Source organism: Capra hircus, chromosome 3 (assembly GCF_001704415.2).
Source record: "Capra hircus breed San Clemente chromosome 3, ASM170441v1, whole genome shotgun sequence".
NCBI classification, from domain to species: Eukaryota; Metazoa; Chordata; class Mammalia; order Artiodactyla; family Bovidae; genus Capra; species Capra hircus.
In genome coordinates, this window is record NC_030810.1 from 40,263,044 (window position 1) to 40,288,533 (window position 25,490).

The 25,490-nt window shown below is 36.9% G+C and overlaps 1 protein-coding gene across 5 annotated transcripts in view; it reads left to right on the forward strand.

The window, feature by feature from the left end:
• Positions 1–25,490, forward strand: part of RAVER2 (ribonucleoprotein, PTB binding 2) — a 146,424-nt gene that overhangs the window by 62,599 nt on the left and 58,335 nt on the right. The window contains exons 5-9 of one of the 5 annotated variants that reach the window (XM_018045163.1): positions 963–1,089; positions 15,367–15,452; positions 18,569–18,634; positions 18,777–18,888; positions 21,355–21,623. In XM_018045163.1, the coding sequence (XP_017900652.1) occupies positions 963–1,089; positions 15,367–15,452; positions 18,569–18,634; positions 18,777–18,888; positions 21,355–21,623 (660 nt within the window). Of the gene's footprint in view, positions 1–962; positions 1,090–15,366; positions 15,453–18,529; positions 18,635–18,776; positions 18,889–21,351; positions 21,624–25,490 lie in introns of all 5 variants that reach the window. The other 4 variants (XM_013962781.2, XM_018045157.1, XM_013962780.2 and 1 more) reach the window with 4 other exon arrangements.

Here is a 25,490-nt window from a genome sequence, read left to right on the forward strand (position 1 = left end):
AGACGTTGAGAGGCTAGAGGATGGACAAGGAGAGCTGGTTTTTAAAAACTGAGAACAATGTCATATATTTACAATGTCATAGCTACCCAGTTATATGTATATAAAGCCCATCTGTCTTTGTTTCATATTAGAAGATTAATGAATCAAGACCTAATTATAAGAAAATATTGCTTTGTAAAGCATCCCACATTATTAAACTTTAGATCAACATTATAGTAAGGTTCTTCTGTAGTATCAAAGTATTCATATTGTGTCAGGTTACCTCCCTGTTAGTAAATTCAGATTCCCTTGGAGAAGGAAATGGCAACCCACTCCAGTACCCTTGCCTGGAGAATCCCATGGACAGAGGAGCCTGGTAGGCTACAATCCATGGGGTTGCAAAGAGTCGGACACGACTGAGCGACTTCACTTTCAGTGTGATATCTTGCCCCTTGCATGAAGAGATTTATCTGACTAAATTGTTAGTTCTCTTAAAGCCAATTTCTATTTCACTGAAACAGTCTATGAGGATTTTGTTGTATATTGCATGAATATCTTAGAATGTTGTGCTGTGCTTAGTTGCTCAGTCGTGTCTGACTCTTTGTGACACCATGGACCGCTGCCCACCAGGCTTTTCTGTCCATAAGGATTCTCCAGGCAAGAATACTGGAGTGGCTTGCCATGCCCTTCTCCACGGGACCTTCCCTACCCAAGGATTAAACCCAGGTCTCCCGCCTTGCAGGCAGATTTTTTTTTACCAGCTGAGCTACCAGAGAAGCTCATATCTTAGAGTATCTTATTATAATTAGGAATTGTGGTAGAATGTATACAAGTGTATGACTAGAAATAAAACAAGTTGTGTTTATTATAAAATAGATCTAATCAGACAAATGAGAATTTCTGGGGAAAAAAAAAAAAGCCTTTACAGTTTCATCTTTGTGCTTACCTGTGTTCTAATTTTTGTGTTTCTGTATTCATCGAAGAGGCACAGTAATCAAAAGGGCTTACTTCCAGAGCCAAATCCAGTGCAAATCATGAAAAGTTTAAACAACCCTGCCATGTTGCAAATTCTTCTACAACCCCAGCTCTGTGGGCGGACTGTTAAGCCAGGTAAGTGTCACGTGTACTAATGACATGTAGAATATTGGCATGAGGTTAATTATACTGTTTTACATGAAAAACACATTTCAATTAGTCCACAGTATTTTTTCTAGAATTTATCAATGAATTTTAATTAATGATCTGAGGTGAAAATATGTTTTGACTCTTTTTGGTAGGCACAAATTGCTGATGGATTTCCTGATTTTTTTAAAACTAAGTATTAAATATTAAACCTCCAAGTGTAGTTATTGGTTGCCATGAATTTCTAAACCAGGTTTCACATGGATTAATGAGGTAATATTTAACATACTACATTGTTACAGCTCATTTTAGCAAAAGATATAATACTTTTCTATGTAATATTTTTGGCAGAATTACTTTGTTGGAAAGTGCTAAAGATCGGTTTCCTCTCTGCTGTTATCTTTTTTTTCCATTGTGAAATTGTTTTACTTTGTTGAAAATGATGAAATAATATCATTTTCTTGTATTGTAGAAATTGTTATAATATTGGCATGCATTAAATATCTATTTAGTATTCATTGGAGGAGTTTGTCTTTTGAAATGCATAGCTGTATATACACAAAATGTATACTTTGTCATTAGGAAGTGAATGCCTATATTCAACATTAAGCTTTAGATTACAAATGTTTAGATTAAATGTATTTATTCTCTTTCAGCTCCAACTGGTCTAACGCCAACTAGCATACTACCGTTCTATTGTAGCACTAGCTGCCTAGGGTTAGCACAGATGCTATGAGTGAGGGCTTAAGTCCTCAACAGGTCTGCCCCTACTTCAGACACTCAGCACACTACAGAGGTCTCCAGGCCTGTTCTGGCTAACTTGCTTCAAATTTGGGAGTTCCTGTGACACCACAGGTTCAATAATGTGTTCAATTGCTCAGTCATGTCCAACTCTTTGCAACCCCATGAATTGCAGCATGCCAGGTTTCCCTGTCCATCACCAACTCTCAGAGCTTGGCCAAATTTATGTCCATCAAGTTGGTGATGCTATCCAACCATCTCACTCTCTGTCGTCATCTTCTCCTGCCTTCAATCTTTCCCAGCATCAGGATCTTCTCCAATGAGTCTATAGACTCCCATAGCTTAGGAGAGCACTGTACTTGACGATTACAGTTTTGTTACAAAGGATGTAACTCAGAAACAGCATAATCAAGAGACTTAGGGCTGTGGCTCATAGGACCTAACTACAGAGCTTTTATGTTCTTTCCCTGTAGGATCAGAGCACATTTGCCTCCCAGCACACCAGTGCATTAATTAACCAGAGATCTCTACTGAACTAGCTTCAGTGTCTAGAGGTTTTATGGGGGTTTTATATGTAGGCATGACTGGCCATGTTATTGAACTCTTATCTGCGGTATTCTTCCTCTTCCTGGAGGTCAGGAGGCTAGGCTAATACTTATCTTGGAGAGACAGCACTGAGCAGTCCTGAAGAGAGATCTTAGTTCCCTGCTCAGGAATTGAACCTAGGAAATCTAAATGAAAACCAGGAATCCTAGCCACCAGGAGCTAGGGGCTAGAGGCAAAATGGCCCTGTCTCTTTTCCCCATTTGAAAGCAAGAATGTTTCAAGGAGGCAAAAACTATTAAAAACAGGTATAAAGTTTATTATTAGAGTCACAGCACAATGTATGGGAGAGCACATGGAGAAATAGTGTGTATGTAAGACAGAAACAAGGCAGAAATACACACCCAGTGAGGAGTGCAGTGAAGATGTGATTTAAATCACATAGAACATTGTTTCCCAGTCTTTGTTTACATCTGGCCAATTACTATTATATTTTAAATTAATTAATTTATTTTAATTGGAGGCTAATACATTACAATACTGTAGTGTTTTTGCCATACATTGACATGAATCAGCCATGGGTGTACATGTGTTCCCCATCCTGAGCCCCCCCCCCACCTCCCTCCCCATGCCATCCCTCAGGGTCATCCCAGTGCACCAGCCCTAAGCACCCTGTCTCATGGATTGAACCTGGACAGGCGATCTTTTTCACATATGATAATATACATGTTTCAATGCTATTCTCTCAAATCATCCAACCCTCGCTCTCTCCTGCAGAGTCCAAAAGTCTGTTCTTTACATCTGTGTCTTTTGCTTTCTCACAAATAGGGTCATTGTTACCATCTCTCTAAATTCCATATATATGCATTAATATACTATATTGGGGTTTTTCCTTCTGACTTACTTCACTCTGTATAATGGGCTCCAGTTTCATCCACCTTATTAGAACTGATTCAAATGCATTCTTTTTAATGGCTGAGTAATATTCCATTGTGTATATGTACCACAGCTTTCTTACCCATTTGTCTGCTGATGGACATCTAGCTTGCTTCCATGTCCCAGCTGTTGTAAACAGTGCTGCGATGAACATTGGGGTACATGTGCCTCTTTCAATTCTGGTTTCCTCAGTGTGTATGCCCAGCAGTGGGATTGCTGGGTCATATGGTAGTTCTAGTTCCAGTTTTTTAAGGAATCTCCACACTGTTCTCCACAGTGGCTGTACTAGTTTGCGTTCCCACCAACAGTATAAGCGGGTTCCCTTTTATCTGCACCCTCTCCAGCATTTATTGCCTGTAGACTTTTGGATCGCAGCCATTCTGACTGGCGTGAGATGGTACCTCATTGTGGTTTTGATTTGCATTTTTCTGATAGTGAGTGATGTCGAGCATCTTTTCATGTGTTTGTTAGCCATCTGTATGTCTTCTTTGGAGAAATGTCTGTTTAGTTCTTTGGCCCATTTTGTGATTGGGTCATTTATTTTTCTGGAATTGAGCTACAGGAGCTGCTTGTATAGTTTTGAGATTAATTCTTTGTCAGTTGCTTCATTTGCTATTATTTTCTCCCATTCTGAAGGCTGTTTTTTCACCTTGCTTATAGTTTCCTTTGTTGTGCAAAAGCTTTTAATTTTAATTAGGTCCCATTTGTTTATTTTTGCTTTTATTTCCATTACTCTTGGAGGTGGGTCATAGAGGATCCTGCTGTGTCAGAGAGTATTTTGCCTATGTTTTCCTCTAGGAGTTTTATAGTCCTAGAGGACTGGTCTTACATTTAGATCTTTAACCCATTTTGAGTTTATTTTTGTGTCTGGTGTTAGAAGAAAGTGTTCCAGTTTCTTTCTTTTACAAGTGGTTGACCAGTTTTCCCAGGACCATTTGTTAAAGGGATTGTCTTTTCTCCATTGCATATTCTTGCCTCCTTTGTCAAAGATAAGGTGTCCATAGGTGCGTGGATTTATCTCTGGGCTTTCTATTTCGTTCCATTGATCTTATTTCTGTCTTTGTGCCAGTACCATACTGTCTTAATGACTATAGCTTTGTAGTATAGTCTGAAGTCAGGCAGGTTGATTCCTCCAGTTCCATTCTTCTTAAGATTGCTTTGGCTATTCGAGGTTTACATTTGGCCAATTATCTTGTTTCTTTCTTCACACCTGACTGATCCTTGGACCCTCCTCCCAGATGTGTGAGCAACTTTCTGATAAGATGGATCCTACCACAGAGGCCTATGGGTACATGTCCACAGGTATTATGGGGTGAGGCCCTCTCCCTTTTTGACCCCCTAAGAAGCCTTCCTGCACACATACAGACGGGGAAGTCTTCCTTGACCTTAGGCACCTTATCTCTTTGCTTTAGCAGAACTCAGCTTGTGCCACTAGCTTTGTCCTTGGAGTGTCTGGGTAAGAACAAAGCTTAAATTTTACTCTACTTGACAAACACCAGCTGTCCACCTACAGGCCCATCTATCTTCTACCTCAATATCACATGGCTCAAAGCCCCCATTCAATAATCACAAGTTAGGTCTTTCAGGTATGACCAGTCCTCATTCTGAAGCCATGTAGGGGCCTACCCTGAGTCACCTCATTCATTAGCATAACAAAAACACTCCTATCAACTGGGGAAGTTCCAAGGGTTTGAGTTTCCTCTCCAGGAACCAAAGACAAAGACCAGTTAAATTCCTTATTATACCAACAATGTTCGTATTAAGTACTTAGTATAATCATCAATTATTTATGTGTAAGAAGTATCTTCAGAGGTGTCCAACTCAGCCTATTATGCAGTCAGATATCCCTCCTACAATTTTTTTTTCAGAATTAGATGAAACTTTCAATTCAGTTGCACAATCTTGTCTGACTCTGCAACCCCATGGACTGCAGCACGCCAGGCTTCCCTGTCCATCACCAACTCCCGGAGTCTACCCAAACCCATATCCATTGTGTCGGTGTTGCCATCCAAGCATCTTATCCTCTGTCGTCCCCTGCTCCTCCTGCCCTCAATCTTTCGCAGCATCAGGGTCTTTTCAAATGAGTCAGCTCTTCGCATCAGGTGGCCAAAATATTGGAGTTTCAGCTTCAACATCAGTCCTTCCAATGAACACCCAGGACTGATCTCCTTTAGGATGGACTGGTTGGATCTCCTTGCAGTCCAAGGGACTCTCAAGAGTCTTCACCAACACCACAGTTCAAAAGCATCAATTCTTCAGCGCTCAGCTTTCTTCACAGTCCAACTCTCACATCTGTACATGACTACTGGAAAAACCATAGCTTTGACTAGATGGACCTTTGTTGGCAGAGTAATGTGTCTGCTCTTTAATATGGTGTCTTGGACTGCAAGGAGATCCAACCAGTCCATCCTAATGGAAATCAGTCTTGAATATTCATTGGAAGGACTGATGCTGAGGCTGAAACTCCAGTTCCTTGGCCACCTGATGTGAACAACTGATTCATTGGAAAAGACCCTGATGCTGGGAAAGATTGAAGGTGGGAGGAGAAGGGGATGACAGAGGACGAGATGGTTGGATGGCATCACCAACTCAATGGACATGAGTTTGAGTGAACTCTGGGAGTTGGTGATGGACAGGGAAGCCTGGCGTGCTGCATTCCATGGGGTCACAGAGTTGGACAGGACTGAGCGACTGAACTGACATACTCCTTTCCTGATTTGGAACCAGTTGTTGTTCCATGTCCAGTTCTAATTGTTGCTTCCTGACCTGCATACAGATTTCTCAGGAGGCAGGTCAGGTGGTCTGATATTCCCATCTGTTGAAGAATTTTCCACAGTTTGTGGTGATCCACAGTCAAAGGCTTAGGCAGAAGTAGATGTTTTTCTGGAACTCTCTTGCTTTTTCGATGATCCAGCAGATGTTGGCAGTTTGATCTCTGGTTCCTCTGCCATTTCTAAATCCAGATTGAACATCTGGAAGTTCGTGGTTCATAGTTGAAGCCTGGCTTGGAGAATTTTGAGCATTATTTTACTAGCATGTAAGATGAGTGCAATTGTGCGGTAGTTTGAGCATTCTTTGGCATTGCCTTTCTTTGGGATTGGAATGAAAACTGACCTTTTCCAGTCCTGTGGCCACTGCTGAGTTTCCCACATTTGCTGGCATATTGAATGCAGCACTGCCACAGCATCATCTTTCAGGATTTGAAACAGCTCAACTGGAATTCCATCACCTCCACTAGCTTTGTTCGTAGTGATGCTTCCTAAAGCCCACTTGACTTAACATTCCAGGATGTCTGGCTCTAGGTGAGTGATCACACCATCGTAATTATCTGGGTCGTGAAGATCTTTTTTGTACAGTTCTTCTGTGTATTCTTGCCCCCTCTTCTTAACATCTTCTGCTTCTGTTAGGGCCATACCATTTCTGTCCTTTATTGTGCCCATCTTTGCAGGAAACGTTCCCTTGGTGTCTCAAATTTTCTTGAGATTTCTAGTCTTTCCCATTCTGTTGTTTTCCTCTATTTCTTTGCACTGATCACTGAGGAAGGCTTTCTTATCTCTCCTTGCTATCAGATGGGTATATCTTTCCTTTTCTCCTTTGACTTTCACTTCTCTTCTTTTCTCAGCTGTTCATAAGGCCTCCTTGGACAACCATTTTGCCTTTTTTCAATTCTTTTTCTTTAGTCTTGATCCCTGTCTCCTGTACAATGTCATGAACTTTGTCCATAGTTCATCAGGCACTTTGTCTATCAGATGTAATCCCTTGAATCTGTTTCTAACTTCCACTGTATAATCGTAAGGGATTTGATTTAGGTCATACCTGAATGGTCTAGTGGTTTTCCCTGCTTTTTTCAATTGAAGTCTGAATTTGCCAATAAGGGGTTCATGGTCTGAGCCATAGTCAGCTCCTAGTCTTGTTTTTGCTGACTGTATAGAGCTTCTCCATCTGTGACTGCAAATAATATAATCAATCTGACTTCAGTATTGACCATCTGGTGATGTCCATGTGTAGAGTCCTTGTGTTGTTGGAAGATGCTGTTTGCTATGACCAGTGCGTTATCTTAGCAAAACTCTGTTAGCCTTTGCCCTGCTTCATTCCGTACTCCATGGCCAAATTTGCCTGTTACTCCAGGTGTTTCTTGACTTCCTACTTTTGCATTGCAGTCCCCTATAATGAAAATGACATCTTTTTTGGGTATTAGCTCTTTTTTGGGTATTAGGTCTTGTAGGTTTATAAAACCATTCAACTTCAGCTTCTTCAGGATTACTTGTTGGCGCATAAACTTGGTTTACTGTGATATTGAATGGTTTACCTTGGAAATGAACAGAGATCATTCTGTCATTTTTGAGATGGCATCCAAGTACTGCCTTTTGGACTCTTCTGTTGACTGTGATGGCTACTGTATTTCTTCTAAGGGATTCTTGCCCACTGTGGTAGATAAAATGGTCATCTGAGTTAAATGAGACTTTAAAGATGAAGCCTTAACCTCCTGCAGTTTTAATGGCATAGAGGTATCCTTTCTATGTCTTGACTACTCAAAGCATAAGCAGCTCATTCCCAGGCAACTATTCCCTGGTTTGACAAATTTAATTACTAGGTTTTTCCTTAGATGGTAATTTTTATCACTTTTAGCTGCTTATTTTAGTTCTTCCTATCAAGAAACATAGAATAAATCTATCCTTCTTCCATAAGAATAGCCTTCTGATGTTTGGAGATAACGATCATGAAACTGTAGTCACCTTTGATTTTTTTTGTCTTCTTTTCTGCAGACCAGTGGTCTCCTTTTGTTTATTTTCTGTCTATACATTCTATCAGTAAAGTATATTTTTAATGGAACCCCAATATATACAGTTTACATATCACTTATGTGTCAATTACATAAATGCACCTTTGTCAACCCATATATTAAGAATTGATAAAACTAAATATTTTTATATTTTAAGATGAAAATATAAATAGCAGTCTCTTTTTAGAACCATCTTATTTCTTTTAATTTTACTTTTTTATTCAAGTATAGTTGATTTACTGTGTTGTGATAGTTTCAGGTATCCAGCACAGTGATTCAGTTATGCATGTGTATCTATTTCTTTCAGATTCTTTTCCCTTAGGTTATTACAAAATATTGAGTATAGTTTGCTTTATACACCTCTTCTACCTCTTCATAAACTATAGTTCTGTACTTGACTTTCCACAACAGGTCATAGCATATGCTCTCCAGAGCCCCCAGCAAGGTTTCCTCTCCTAGATAGGTTATCTGGGTTGCCCTGCAGAATGGCGTACACAGACAAATTTATCCTTTTGATGGGTTCTAATCACTGCGGAATGCAGTGGGATTTCCTTCCTATCATCATTATATTTCTATTAATGCAGTCCAAGATTGTATCAGTGTTTAAAGAAGTATATTACACTTGTGGGTCTATTAGAAAGTAATAGTTCACACCTGGGCTATCTTTAGTAACTTCTCCCCCAAATTAATTTTTCTCTTCTTTTTATCTAAGGATATGTATTCTCCCCCTCTGCTTTTCTCCTCAGGTTGGTATATGACCATATGAGATTTATACTTTTTCACTTTAGTGGTACTTTTACAGTTTTAAGAATATTTCAGTATTATTCTGATAACTTTTGCTTTATTTAGAATGGGAAGCAAAAAGGGTTAAATACCTTATTTGAACACGTGCAAAGCTTCTGGAGAATGTGAGGAAAGTTTGTTGGTGTTCAGGAAAGACAAACTATCTTTTTAATCAATAAGTTTCATTTGTTTTTTCCTTACTGTGTTTATTACTATATTTTAACTATATTCCTTATTATATCCTAAACTCTTCCCAGAGGCCTCTGAGCAAACTAAAATAGTTACAAAGGGTCATAATTCTCTGAGATTATCTTTTTATTGTAGGATACATATATATACAAGTGTGCCTTATTTTATTGTGCCTCACAAATACTGTGTTTTTTAAAAAATTGTAGGTTTGTGGCAACACTGCTTTGTCAGATGATGGTTAGCATTTTAAAACTGACGTGTATATTTATTGTTTTCGATATGTAGTGTAAACATAACTTTTTTATATGTACCAGGAAACAAACAAAAAAAATTATGTGAGTTACTTTACTGCAGTAACCGCTTTATTGGAGTGACCTGGAACCAAATCTTCGATGTCTCTGAAGTATGCCTATATGATATATTTGTATTTAAACCCTTGCATTACTTCTTGCTCATTGTATCTTTTTTTTTTTTCATGTAACTGACGCATAGTTACTTGTTTATTGCCTTTTCTTCCACTAGAACAGAGAAGGCTCCATAAAGGCAAAGATTTATCTGTTTTGTTCCTCTCAGGCACCTAGAACAGACCTGCTATTTAGAGTAAAAAGTACTTAAATACTGTTTACTGATTAAACTCCTTCCTTTACCTCTCTGCTGCATGACTTGTACATACCTAGTTATGTATGATCTAGTCTGTAAATTTTTAACTACCTTTCTTGTCTGCCTTCTTTCCTGTCTAATCTGTGCACAACCATCAGATTGATTTTCCTCCCACACCCACTTTATGTTACTTGAACCATACTGATATTTTCTTTTCAATCCAGACCTTTGAACTACCTTAAAAAAATGCAGTATAATGTAAATATTGTAACTTGTAGTCTAAATTGTAGTTTTAGTGTCTTTCAGTTCAGTTGCTTAGTCGTGTCCGACTCTGCGATCCCATGGACTGCAACATGCCAGCCTTCCCTGTCCATCACCTACTCCCGGAGCTTACTCAAACTCACGTCCATCGAGTCAGTGATGCCATCCAACCATCTCGTCCTCTGTCATTCCCCTCTCCTCCTGCCTTCAGTCTTTCCCAGCATCAGGGTCTTTTCTAATTAGTCAATTCTTCGCATCAGGTGGCCAAAGTCTTGGAGCTTCAGCTTTAGCATCAGTCCTTCCAGTGAATATTCAGGACTGATTTCCTTTAGGATGGACTGGTTGGATCTCCTTGCAGTCCAAGGAACTCTCAAGAGTCTTCTCCAACATCACAGTTCAAAAGCATCAATTCTTCAGCACTCAGCCTTGGTATAGTCCAACTCTCACATCCATACGTGACTACTGGAAAAACCATAGCTTAAACTAGACGGACCTTTGTTGACAAAGTAATGTCTCTGCTTTTTATACACTGTCTAGGTTTGTCATAGCTTTTCTTCCAAGGGGCAAGTGTCTTTTAATTTCTTGGCTGCAGTCACCATCTGCAGTGATTTTGGAGCCCAAGAAAATAAAGTCTGTCACTGTTTCCTTGTTTCCCTATCTGTTTGCCATGAAGTGATAGGACTAGATGCCATGATCTTAGTTTTTTGAATGTTCAGTTTTAAACCACCTTTTTCACTCTCCTCTCACTTTCACCATGCTTTATTGAGGTATAATTGAGGCACAGTCATTTGCACATATTTAAATTGTACAAATTGGTAAACTTTGCCATTTATATGACCCATGATCATCATAACCAAAACAATGAAGATATTCATTACTCTAAACTTTCCTTTTGCCTCTTTGTAACCCACCCTTCTCCTCATCCCCAGGAAACTACTGATTTGCTTTCTGTCACTAAAGTTTGTATTTTCTGGAAATTTATATAAATGGAGTCAAACAGTATGTACTGTATGACTTCTTTCCCTCAGCTTATTATTTTGAGATTCATCCATGTTGCTTCATGTTATCAGTAGTTTGTTTCCTTGGTAATGCTGAGCAGTATTCTGTTCTGCAATGTGCACTTTTGTTGATTTGTTGAACATTAGGTTATTTCCTGTTTGGGTCATTACAGATAAAATTGCTCTGGACATTTGCTTTCCTTTCTTTATTTGGCTGCACTGGGCTTTAGCTGTGGCACATGGGATCTCCAGTCTTTGTTGCAGCATGCAGGGTCTTTAGCTGTGGCACTTGGGACCTGGTTCCCTGATCAGGATAGAACCTGGGCCCTCTGCACTGCGAGTAGAGTCTTAACCATGGGAGCACCAGGCAAGTCCCCCACCTGTTTTCTAATGTGTTTTCTGCCCAATTTACATTCTCACCATCAGTGTCCAAGGCTGTGGTTCACTCAGTGTCCTCACCAACATTTGACGTACGGACCCTTTAATTTTAGCCTTTCTGTTTGGTTTATATCTTATTGTAGTTTTAATTTGAATATCCCTTTTTACAAATGGTTTTTAACATCTCTTAATGTACTAATTTATCATCTTTATATCTCCTTAGTTAATATATCTTTTGAAATATTTTGTAAATTTTAAAATTAAGCTGCTTGTCTTAAGTTGTTAGGGTTCTTTATTCTAGATACAAGTCCTTTGTTGGATATATTTGGGTTTGCAGCCACTCTGTAGGCTGTCCTTTTATTTTCTTAATATCTTTTGAAGAACAAAATTGCTTATTTTGACAATGTCCTGTTTATTATTTTTTTATTTTCTAATTGATATTTCTTATGTCATGTGTAAAAAAATCTTTGCCAAATTTGAGATAACAAAAATGTCCTCCTGTGTTTTCTTCAAGAAGTTTTATAATTTTACCTCTTAAGTTTAGGTTTATAAATGATTTCAAGTTAATTGTTATTTACAATATGAGGTAACGGTCCAGGTTAATATTTTTTTACAGTTGTTCTAGCATAATTTGTTAAAAAAGATTATCCTTTTTCATTGAATTTCTTGGCACTCTTTTCAAAAATCAATTGACTGTATATATAGGGCTCTGTCTCTGGACCCCCATTCTATTCCATTGATCTAAATGTCTGTATTTATACCAATACTGCATTGTCTTGATAGTTTTATGGTAAGTCCTGAAAACAGTCAGTGTAGTGCTCCAACTTTTTATTTTTCTATTTGTTTTGTCTATCCTAGGTCCTTTGTATGTACATATAAATTTTAGAATTAGCTATCAATTTCTGTGAAAAATGTCTGTTGGGAATTTGGAATTGTGTTGAATCTGTATGCTGATTTGTGCAGAATTGACAACAATTTGCCATAAATATATCTCTCCATTTATTTAGGTCTTCTTTTGTTTTATCAACAATGTTTTGTAGTTTTCAGGGTATAAATCTGACACATTTTTTTCAGATTTATCCTTAGTGTTTCATATTCCTTGATACTATTTTGTATTGTAATTTTGAGGCACATGTCACATAACATGAAATTAATCATTTTAAAGTCAATAGTTCAGTGACATTTGGTACATTCACAGTGTTGTGTAATCACAAACTCTGCTTAACTTTAAAAACATTTTCATGACCTCAAAATAAAATCCGTACCCATTAAACAGTTACCGCCCTATTTTCCCTCTGCCTAGGTCCTGGCAACAACCCATCTGCTTTCTGTCTTTACACTTTTGTTTATTCTGGATGTTTCATGCAAACAGAAGTCACTGTGTGTCTGGCTTCTTTCATGTAGCATGATGTTTTTGAGTGCTGTAATATATATATGAGTTCATTCCTGTTTGTGGCTGAATGATACTCCACTGTATGCATATGCCACAGTTTGTTTATTCATCTATCACTGATGGACAGTTTGAGTTGTTTTCACCTTTTGGCTGTTATGGAGAGTGTTGTCTATGAATGTTCATGAACAAGTATTTGAACATCTGTTTTCAGTTCTTTTGAGGTATATACCTAGAGCTAGAACTGCTGGATCATATGCTTATTCTCTGTTAAACTTGAGTACCTGGCAAGCTGTCTCCAAGGGGGCTGCACCATTTTACATTTCCAAAGCAGTGTATGAGGGTTCCAATTTCTCCGTGTCTTCATAGACTTTTGTTACTTTCTGCTTTTATTATTTTAGCCATCCAAATAGGAATAAACTGGCAACTCATCATAGTTTTGATCTGAGTTTTCCTGATGACTATGTTGAGCATCTTTTCTTGTGCTTATTGTCTGTTTTTATGTTGTCTTTGGAGAAATGCTTAATCAAGTTCTTTGCCTGTTTTTAAACAGAGTTGTGTTTCTTTTTGTTGCTACATTCTTTATATATTCTTGATACTATTTTAAATAGTTTTACTTTCTAAGTTTTGATTTCCTGTTGCTTGTTGCCAGCATATACAAGTACAACTGATTTTGTATATTTATCTTGTATCATGCAGACTTGCTTTTTATTTCTAGCAGATTTTGCCCTTAGGATTTTCTGTATAGACTATCATGTCATCTACAAGAAGTTTTACTTCTTCCTTTACAGTATGTATACCTTTTATTTTTCTTGCTTTACTACGGTTGATAGAAATCTCAGGAAAATGTGCGCATTGAACTTTTGAGAGTGGACATCCTTGCCTTCTTCCTGACCTTACAGAGAAAGCATTCATTTCTTTTATTAGTAAGCATTATCTTAGCTATATTTTTTAATTTACAGATTTCTTTTTCCAAGCTGGGAACTTATTCCTATATTGCTGAGAAATTTTATCATCATAATTTCTGGAATTTATCTACTGCTTTTCTCCATTTGTTGATATCATCAGTGTGGCCTTTTTAGTTTTGGTCTGTTATCGTGATGAATTATGCACACTCAGTTGCTCAGTTTTGTCTGACTCTTTGCGACCCCATGGACAGATCAAACCCTACCCAGGCTTGATTCCTGGATTGGGAAGATCCCGTCGAGAAGGAAATGGCAACCCACTCCAATACTTTGCCTGGGAAATCCCATGGATAGAGGAGCCTGGTGGGCTATAGTTCATGGGGTTGCAGAGTTTGACATGATTGGACAACTAAAGAGCAACAGCATGCTATCAATTATTGAGGGGAGGAAAAGGCTGAATGGGAGACCTAGCCAAGATCTAAGGGCAAAGGCAGCTAGATGTGTGACTGAACATTTTCAGAGCATTTTAATTCTGGTTGTTACTGCTTTGAACTGGGAAATACTGTATTCACTAAAAGCTGTAAAAAAATTTTTAATGTTTTTTAACAAAATGCAATGACTGAAAAATGAGGGGAGGAGGTTTTGAAACTTCTTATCATAACTGTGGATTTGTCTCCTGTTCCTTTCAGTTCTAGAAATTTTTGTTTTATGTATTTTGAAGCTTTGTTAGGTACACAGACATGATTGCTGCATCCCTTTGATCCCTTTCTATTTATGAAATGACCATCATTATCCCTCTTTTCTAATAAACAGTATTTTCCTTCACTAGCAACTTATTCTGATGATCTTAATTTTCCCATCACCTATCAGGAAACTGGTTTATTCTAAAGAAAGTACTTTCTAATGGTCAGTTTTCCAAAGATGTAATGATCTGCCTCAATAAGTAACAAAGATTTTAAACAAAGTTTTTAAATCATAAAATGAATTTGTAGTGATGTTATGTATAAATTTCAAATATGTTTCATCATTGGATTATGTGCTTTTTGAAGTACTTTCTAAGCTTGACCTTCTGTAATTCTAATTAATTGTATATTATGACTACTTACATCTAATAATTAGATGAAATTGCTTCATATATTTTTTATCTCGAGTCTTTTTGTCTGTATATTGTCTATTCTTAAAATGTCTCTTCTGGTACATATTCTGGTATTTGTACTCTTAGACAAACTTGATAAAAAGCATGCTTATCATTTATTTATCAACTATGTACAGTATTCTTTTTTGTTATGAAGTGTTGTTTAACTGTACCTATTAATATAATGTGTTCTCTCCTCAATTGGATTATAAGCTTTAACAACAGGATTGTATATTTTCCTTCCCCTCCCATCCTGACCCTCTGCCAGAATGCAAAAAAAAAAAAAAAAAACTGACAGAAACACTGAGCGGATAACATGGGTTTAATTAGTATTCTATTTATTAAAAGATATAATTAGTTTCCTTGCACTCAGTGCTAAAGAGAAAGACTAGGTTTGGTGTTTTGCCATTGAGACAGAAGGTACTGGAATTTTAAATTCTAGAGTTGAATGACAAGGAAAGAAACCTGTCACTTTTTGTACAATGACAAGATTAGTGTATCATTGAACTTCCAGTGAATATGTTAAGTGTGTTAAGTAATATTCATCTACCCTTTTTGGAGTTTATTTTTAATTCCATATATGTATATCATAAAGATAAATTTTTGCTTTTATTTTCTTAAAGCAGTTCTTGGAACACCTCACAGCTTGCCACATCTGATGAATCCATCCATCTCCCCTGCATTTTTACATTTGAATAAAGCACATCAGGTATATAAATAGCATTGTGTATTGAAACATTAAAAACTTGGAATGAATATTTTGTTTGTTCTTAACACTTGAAGTTCTCAAGGAATTAAATGAGTATTTTGTTTTTAAATAAAGTTCTTAGTAATAAATGTACCTACATAAAAACAGAACTTAATATGGTAATCAAAGCATCATAGCTTATATATTTATTGATTCCTATTTGTAGGACATTAAGAAGTGAAGAGGTGTATTTTGTGATATATTTTTCTAGAAATAAATCAGTAGCTCAAAGCAAGTCTTATGTGGTTTTAACCCAAAAACTTACAGAAAGAGAAATAAATGAACAATAGTTCTATTCTTAAAGCTTAATCTGTGTTATACATGAGACAGGGTGCTCAGGGCTGGTTCACCAGGGTGACCCTGAAGGATGGGAAGGGGCGGGAAGGGGGAGGGGGGGTTAAGGATGGGAAACACGTGTACACCCATGGCTGATTCATGTCAATGTATGGCAAAAACCACTACACTATTGTAATTAGCCTCCAATTAAAATAAATTAATTAATTTTTAAAATCAGTGTTATAAAGATAATTTTTATGAGTGAAAAATATTTTTCTTTTTCAGATAAGTATTTTAAATGTTTGTGTACGTAAATATCCATAATATTGGAGATAAATACAACCTACTAATTTCAGGTGCTATTTAAGGCTATATCTATATAGAAGCATAAATAAAAATCAAACCTAATATTAATATGAAATAGATGGTTGTTGTAGGTTGAGTAAATGAATGTCTGTTCCTAAACCCAACTTTTTTTAAATTTATTTTTTTAATTAAAGGATAATTGCTTTACAGAATTTTGTGGTTTTCTGTCATATGTTAACAAGAATCAGCAGTAGGGACACCCATGTCCCCTCCCTCCTGAACCTCCATCCCTTCTGCCTCCCTATCCCAGCCTCTAGGTTGTCATAAAGCCCTATGACTTCCCTGAATCATACAGCAAATTCCCATTGGCTATCTACTTTGCATATGGTATTGTAAGTTTCCATGTTACTCTCTCCATACATCTTACCCTCTCCCTCCTCCTCTCCCCTCTAGGTCCATAGGTCTGTTCTCTATGTCTGTTTCTCTACTGCTGCCCTCCAAATAAATTCATCAGTACCATGTTTTTAGATTCCATATTTAGGCATCAGTATGCAATATTTATATTTCTGTTTCTGACTTACTTCACTCTGTATAATAGGCTCTAGGTTCATCCACCTCATCAGAACTGACTCAAAGTTGTTCCTTTTTATGGCTGAGTAGTATCCCGTTATATATATATATACATATATATATATGTATGTATGTATGTATAAATATATTATATAGTATCCCATTTCATATATATATATATGTAGCACAGTTTCTTTGTGTATTCATCTGTCAGTGGACATCTAGGCTGCATCCATGTTCTAGCTATTGTAAATAGTGCTGCAATCAACACTGGGATACATGTGTTTTTTTCAGTTTTGGTTTCCTCAGGGTATATGTCTAGGAGTGGGATTGTTGAATCATATGGTGGCTAAACTCAGCTTTTTAAGGGAAAGGCCTATTATTTATTTTTCATTCCTAGAATCTAACATAGGACCTTATGCATTAATCATTCATTTACTCAACATGTACTAGAAACTCTGCTAGCCATTTATGCTATAGCATTGTACAAAATATTCACAGTCCTTGTTCTTATAGAATTTCAGCAAATAGAGAAAACAAACAGTTAATTACAGTCAGGTTTAAAGTGATATAGGACTTCCATGGTGGATCAGATGGTTAAGCATCTGTCTACAATGAGGGAGACCCGGGTTCAATCCCTGGGTCGGGAAGATCCCCTGGAGAAGGAAATGGCAATCCACTCCAGTACTATTGCCTGGAAAATCCCATGGACAGAGGAGCCTGGTAGGCTACAGTCCGCGAGGTTGCAAAGAGTCAGACACGACTGAGCGACTTCACTTTCACTTTCACTTAAAGTGATATGGGAGAAGAGTCCAGAGTTTGACAATACTCATTTTACTTTAAAGACCAAATATTTAAAATAAAGACTGAAGGAAGTCTTTCTTGGTGGCTCAGATGGTAAAGAATCCACCCATAATTCAGAAGACCTGGGTTCAGTCCCTGGGTCTGGAAGATCCCCTGTAGAAGGGCATGGCCGACTACTCCAGTATTCTTGGCTGGAGAATCCCATGGACAGAGGAGCCTGGAGGACTATAGTCCGTGGGGTCACAACAGGCCCCAATGTGGGGTCAGACACAACTGAGCGACTAACACAAAGACCAAACTGTTTAATATGGCCTTGAGGGCCTGTCTAAACTGGCTTCCCCTGCCTCTCATATGCCTTAGGTGTCCCTGTCCCAGCTATAATGAACTGCTCTTGGTCCTTGAAGGCCTTTCTTCTCTTCTCCTTAGGTCTTAGCTCCTGCTGTTCCTCCTGCTTGAAATCTTTCCCATCCCAACACCACCTCATTTCCCCAGACTTCACCTAGTTATTTCTCTGCAGCCTTCAGATCTCTGTGCATGAGTTAGTTGCTCAGGGAAACCTTCCTTGAATTTATCAGTCTGAATCAAGTTCCACCACGCTTTGTTCTCATCACTCCTTGTATTTTTCCTTCATATACTCATCACCATTATTAATTGTGTATTTTTGTAATTAATGTCTCCCTTCCTCAGGGGACTATAAGATCCATGAGGGCAGATCATATTGTTTTCCTCTCTATGTAGCACAGTGCCTGGCATATAGAAGTGCTCAAAAAATTTTTGCTGAATGAATAAAATGAGCAAATAAATGATTGAAAGATACTGATATCAAGGCCAGAAGGGAGTGAGGAAAAGGGAGAAAGGATGAAAGAAAAGAAGGAAGAAATGTGGAATTAGTTTCATGACTACATGGTCACATCTTGTATGTTACTGACAGAATTAATTAGTGTTGCCTGTAATTGGAAAGTAGGATAAGAAGCTGTTGCTTGTGCTCAGATCTACAGGGGAATTAACTTTAAAATGAATTGGGTTACACAACAATTACCTCTTCAAAATTAAGCTAATTTAATGTTTTGTCATTTTCACAGAGCTCACTTATGGGTAATACTTCTAATTTATTTCTTCAGAATCTTTCTCATGTACCACTGGCTCAGCAACAGCTAATGAAATTTGAGAATATACATACTAATAATGTAAGTATGGAATTTTTTATTTTGAAATGAGTTCACCCCTTTTCTGTAATCATGCTGTTGGTCAGGTGGTTTATGAATTTTCACATGTATAGTTTTTTTTATTAGATTGCTACCATGAGCAAAATTCTTTTTTCTTTTGCAGAAACCAGGCTTACTTGGAGAACCCCCAGCTATGGTACTTCAGACTGCCATAGGGATAGGGTCACCGCTTCCATTGAAAACAGAGCTGGGCCATCTTGGAGAAGCACATAAAAGTAAATGATGTGTTTTTGCTGAGACGTCAGTAAACAGTCAGATTAGAGATTTAAAGATAGTGTACCTGTGTTCCACTTGTATTTACAGGAAGGTCAGATTTGAGTTGTTTTAATCATTTAAAGTTTCAAGAGCCCTCTGGGCTTCTCTATTTTTTACATTAGAATACTATTGATAAGTTATGTGTTGATGGACTTGCTTCTATGCCAAGATAAGACTTTCTCTGTTGGATATGCTTTAATATTTGATGATGATTCATAGAAGCATGAGGCAAAGACATAGATGCATTGAGACTGACATGCTGCCCACTGGGCTGACAGCACATTGCAGAGTGATCCATGTAACTTTTGCCTAGATGAAGAAATGTTAGCTTTTATTAAGAAATATCTGGTAATTATAAATTTAAAGTTTGATTATTAAGAAATATCTGGTAATTGTAAAGTTAAAGTTTGATTATTTGTATAATTTTTAAAATGTGAACTCCAACATAGTAGCAGAAAAAAATAATGTGTACTATGTACTTCTAAAATATGACAGATTTAAACAGAACAATTATTTTTCTTTTTAGAATAACACCATGGTAGTATACCAAGATTTCTTACTTGAGTGTGATTTTGAAAGGCATTTTCAGTTTGAAGTTTCACTGAAATTTGTTCAAAGTGAGCACGCTGAGGGGGAAAAAAAGAGAAAAGCCATCACGAGTGATTTTTTTAAGTTGTTGAAACTCTCGTACATGAAGCCAAGTAAAATAGTTAAATGATCAGTTCAGACTATTGAAATTGACTGGGCAAAAGTTAAACCAGTATACAGTCAGGTATAGAAATTTTTATGGTGTGATGAGTCCTAAAAATTAAATTTTGTATGCTTAAAAGCTTATGCAGATATTTATTATTTATGTTGGGTTAAATAATTAGCTAATTGCTTCAGCATTGCTGCTTTAAGAACACTGAAAATTACAAGCATCCAAGTAAATATATTGCTCAAAAATAGAACTAAGAATCTATCTCCAAATATTAAGTACTAAAAGTAAGAAATTTGTTTAGAGAATTTTTAAAGTATAACTTTGATTTAATTATAATAGTTATCAAAACTAGTTCTTTTCATTTAGCTTTGACCTATAGATTTTTAAAAAATGAAATGATTCAAAGTTTTCCTATTAAAACTTCTGTTCCTTTCAGAATTTCTTGTTAATCCCTGTAAATAAAAATGTAAAACTTTCATGTATTAAACTTTTATTTGGTGCTTATCCATTCACAAATATTGATGTTTTTTAAACCAGTGGTGTGCTGATGTTTAAAAACCAACTCTGAGTTTAAAAAAGAAATCTCGATTTGTAGTGTTTGTGGACTTTTGTTTGTAAACAGTCCAACCAAGGCTGATTTCAGGTTACCCATGCAAAGATGTTGAACTCAGGAGCTGCGAGGAGACAGTGTATTTGACTCATGAGTTGGTACAAGTCAGCTGACTAAATATAATTATTGGGTTAATGTAACTTTAACAATTTTTGACTCTCAGAGAATTTTTAATTAATTTATTTGATTTATAAACAACAGAAATTTATTTCTTACAGTTTTAATGACTGGGAAGTCTGAGATCAAAGTACTGGCAGATTTTGTGTCTAGTGAGGACTCACTTTCTTGTTCACTGATGGCACTTTCTCATTGTATCCTCACATCCTGAAGGGACTAGCTAGCTCTATGGAGCTAGCTCTCTCTTTTATAAGGGCACTAATTCCAATGTCTTATGACCTAATAATTTCCCAAAGGCTCCATATACTTCTGCCATCATATCAAGGGTTAGGATTTCAACTTATGAATTTTGGGGTGAAGGGGGACACAAACATGCAGCTCGTAGCAGAAGGTGGGAGATTATTACTCAAAGTTCAAAGAAGTCATAGTCCCTCAAATGGTAGACACAGGACTCACTAAATTGGGTATTTCTTTTGTATATATTATGCCTTTTCATCACTCAGAACTAAGGAGAGCCTTCAGAGGCCCCTATGACAATGCTCTATAATCAAAACTATTACATGCTTTTTGAATGTTGCCACTTTACTGAAGGCTTATTTAATTATTCCCTTCAAACATTGAAGCTGGAAAATGACAATGACTGGGCTTTTTTTTTTTTTTTTAAAGGCACTGATATAACTTAAATGCAAACAAGTACATAAATTTTGCTGTCAGCTTTAAAGTGTACAATTAAAACTTGGAATGAAAGTATAGTATCCTTGAGATTATACTGAAAGTTGCTGAAATAGGAGAAGCGTGATTACTATTAGAGGTTTTTGTTTTTCCATACAGGATGCTGCTAATTTACAACCTTTAACCTCACCTTTTAATTTTAACTGTTCTCTAATAGATTAAAAAATAGGTTTCTGCACATTTTGCCTACAACTTGACAAAATCAAAAGGACTATTGTGAATAAGCCTCATCTAACCAAAACTTTTTGCATTTATGATTCACAGCAGCATCTAATTTGATTCCAACTCAAACAAGTATAACAGCTGGCATGGGCATGTTACCATTCCTTCCAAATCAGCACATTGCTGGACACGCTGGGCCAGGACATGGTAGCACTCAGGAGAAACAGCCAGCACTGGTGGGAATGGCAGAAGGAAATTTCTCAGGGTCACAGACTTATCTTCAGAGCTTTCCAAACCTTACTGCTGGAGGCTTGCTCACAGGACATCATAAGCAACAACAAAGTCAGCCAAAAGGCCTGGAGATAAGTTCAGGGGTAAGAAAACTCTGTGTGTGTGTGTGTGTGTGTGTGTGTGTGTGTGTGTGCGAGTGAGTGTGTGCATGCATGCATACACATACATATAAATGCACACATGTATATACATGAAGTATATATATGTATACTACATGTGTGTGTATACTACCAAGGAATATGTATATATTCCTTTTTCATTGTATCTTAAATAATTCTAGAGTATTTAATTTTTTGGTTATTTTACAGGTGGTATAATTTATAAAGCATCAAGTAATCTGAACTATTTTGTATTTCAAAAGAAGTTGATAATATACTTAAAGTATATAAATATGGATTACAAACTACATAATTCCTATGTCAATGATATGCTGACTGTTTTCATAGTGTACATTTGCTTCTCAAAAGAAGAAAATATTGGACCCTTAAAAAAAGCTATTATTATAAACAAAAATCTATCTTTTGATAAGTTATGCCAAATGATGTTTGGGATTCTGCTTAATTACTTGCCAGTTTGTAAATAAAATATGTTTATAAAATGTTTTTTAAATCTATCATTATAAAATATTTAAATATGAATTCTTTATTCCTGTAAATGTTTGCTTTTCTAAAAGCCTTGAGATGTGCATAATTTTCAAACACAAAGTAATATAAGTTCAAAATTTTATAGTTTAGGAAAGCACAGGAGTACCATTAATACTTATCCAATTATATAATATTTTTTATAAGAATTTCTTAGTAAATGATAATGCCATTCTTTAAAATACAACACTATTTCTAAAATATATATTTTTTAGCTAAGTAAGTATTATTTTAATATTTTAAAGTAGAATAAATTCTAGTTATCTGAAAGATTTCAAAACTAGTTATTAATCTCTGGTGTGTTCAAAAGAATCTAATCTTGGTTTTAATTCTGGAAGACCTTACCCAAAATTTATTGGTTCATAAATCACTGACATTTGTAAATATTATAATTGGTAGGTAGAATAAAGTACATTTAATTTAATTTTTTATTTGTATCTTAAAATACCATTTTGAGCAAACTTCAGGAGATGGTGAAACACAGGGAAGCCTGGCATTCTGCAGTCCATGGGGTTGCAAAGAGTCTGACACGACAGAGCGACTAAACAACAACAAAAAGTACTGTTTGATTTCGAAGTGACACGTGAGGGAAAAAATTCTTGTAGTTGGCTGTATTCAAATCTCAAAATGACACCTAGTCATGACAGGAGGTATGGATAGAACACCTGTAATTGTCCGTTGAGAAAGCTAAGGTGGTTCTTCATAGAATGAAGAATTTTAAATATTTATTTGCAGGATTAATTGCTTAAGTTATTGAGGGAAGTTAAATAAAACTCATATATGAATATTCTGTTTCTTTTTGCACAGACTTTTTAATGCATGGAAAGCACTAGGACAGCAGTCCCTAACCTTCCTGGTACCAGGGACTGGTTTAATGAAACCGTTTTTTCCATGGATGGGGGGGAGTGGGGGTGGTTTTGAGATGATTCGAGTGCATTACATTTGTTGTGCACTGCATTTCTGTTATTACATCAGCTCCACCACAGTGCATCAGGCATTAGATCCCAAAGGCTGGGGACCTGTGCACTAGGGTCTTTAGAAAATCTGGACTTGAGATGATTCACATAATGGGTAAGTGAAAGTGTATCCGGTAGTAGACAGCTGAAGTAGGGCAGAGCCTAGAAAACAAGTCCCGTGGTGAAGAATTGAGGGAGATAGATATATGGAACTTGGCAAGGGTTGACCAGCTGTCATTTTATTTGATGTTAAAAAAAAAAAGAAATTCACAAACTAGTCTAGTCACATAGTATTTTATGTTTCTTTAGTGGGCAGAATTAGTCTAATAAGTATGACAAACAATAAAGTCAGTTTAGGCTTAATATAACACAGAACAATTGAAGTTTTAAAACAAAGAAAAAGTTCACACTTTCACAAAGATAGGAATGTCATATCACTGAAGGCAATTATGCAGACCCTGGTGGACACCTGTACATATTGTTGTAGAAGTGATTCTTCTCTCCTGACAATAGGGGATTGCTTGGACCAGGTAATTTCAGAATATGTTTTCTAATTATGTAGCAAGATTTTGGACTTTGTTAAACAGCTGGCTAAACTTGGATGCAGAGTTTTAGACCTGCATCTTTTGCGTTACGTTGATTAGTGATTCTTGATTCTGTCTTTCCGTCACAATCACCACTGTAGGTGTCGAGGGTTGGACTCTGTCTTCCTCAGCCCTGAGAATTTGATTCAGAGAGATAGGGGTGAGATCTGAATTTTAAGTGTACAAATCAGTGGCCTTAAGTACATTCACATTGTTTTATAACTATTGCTACTATCCATCTCCAGAACTTTCTCATCATGCCATGCGGCAGCTCTGTACCCATTCACCAACTCTCCCATTTTCCCTTCTCTCCAGCCTCCAATAAGCACTGTTTACTTTCTGTTCAGAATTTGACTATTCTAGGTACCCAGTGTAAGTGGAATGATACACGACTTAATGACGACTTTACTCTTCAGTGGTCATCCATGTTGTAGCATGAATTGTATTGGAATTTCCTTATTTTAAAGGTTGACTAGTATTCCGTTGTATTTATATACTACATTTTGTTTATCCATTCATTTATTAATGGACATTTGAATTGTTTCCATCTTTCAGATCAGTTCAGTCGCTCAGTCGTGTCTGACTCTCTGCGACCCCATGGACTGCAGCACACCAGGCCTGTCTGTCCATCACCAACTCCCGGAGTCTACTCAAACTCATCTCCATTGAGTTGGTGATGCCATCCAACCATCGCATCCTCTGTTGCCCCTTCTCTTATCACCTTCAATCTTTCCCAGCATCAGGATCTTTTCAAATGAGTCAGATCTTCACATCAGGTGGCCACAGTATTGGAGTTTCAGCTTCAACATCAGTAGGCTCTTGTGAATAATGCTGCTATGAACATTAGTATATAAGTATCTGTTTGAGTCTGTTTTCAGTTCTTTGGGGTATTTACCCAGACGTGGAATTAGGGGAATCATATGGAACATCAGTTTAGTTCATTCGTTCAGTTGTGTCCGATCCTTGGTGACCCCATGGACTGCAGCACACCAAGCTTCCCTGTCCATCACCAACTCCCAGGGCTTGCTCAAACTCATGTCCGAGTCAGTGATGCCATCCAGCCATCTCATCCTCTGTCATCCCCTTCTCCTCCTGCCTTCAATCTTTCCCAGCATCAAGATATTTTCTAATTTTTTGAGGAACTGCCATTCTATTTTCCATAGCAGCTGTACCATTTTATATTTCTACCCTCAAAGCATGAGGGTTTCAGTTTCTCCACATCCTCACCAACATCGTCTTTCATTGTGGTTTTGAATTTGCATTTCTCCAGTGATTAGTGATGTTAAAAGCCTCTTCATATGCATATTGGTCACCTGTATATCTTCTTTGCAAAAATGTCCATTCAGATTCTTTGCTGTGTTTTAATCAGGCTATTTTTTCTTTGCTATTGAGTTCCTGTGTATGGTTTGCGAATATGTTCTCCCGTTGCCTTTTAATCTTGTTGTTTCCTTTGCTGTAGAGAAACTCTTTAGTTTTTTGTCGTTCAGTCACTAAGTCATGTCTGACTCTGCAACCCCATGGACTGTAGTATGCTAGTTTAGGTTTTTAGCTCTTGCTTAGTTCTGCTTTTGTTGTCTATACTTTGATACCATAAAATGATATCAAAAAATGATTACTAAGACCAATGTCAAGTAGCTTTTCCTCTATATTTTCTTGTAGTTTTATGAATTCAGCTCTTATCTGTAAGTCTTTAATCCAGTTTGAGTACATTTTTGTGTATTATGTAAGATCGGGATCCAGAGTCATTTTTTTCCATATTGACATGCAGA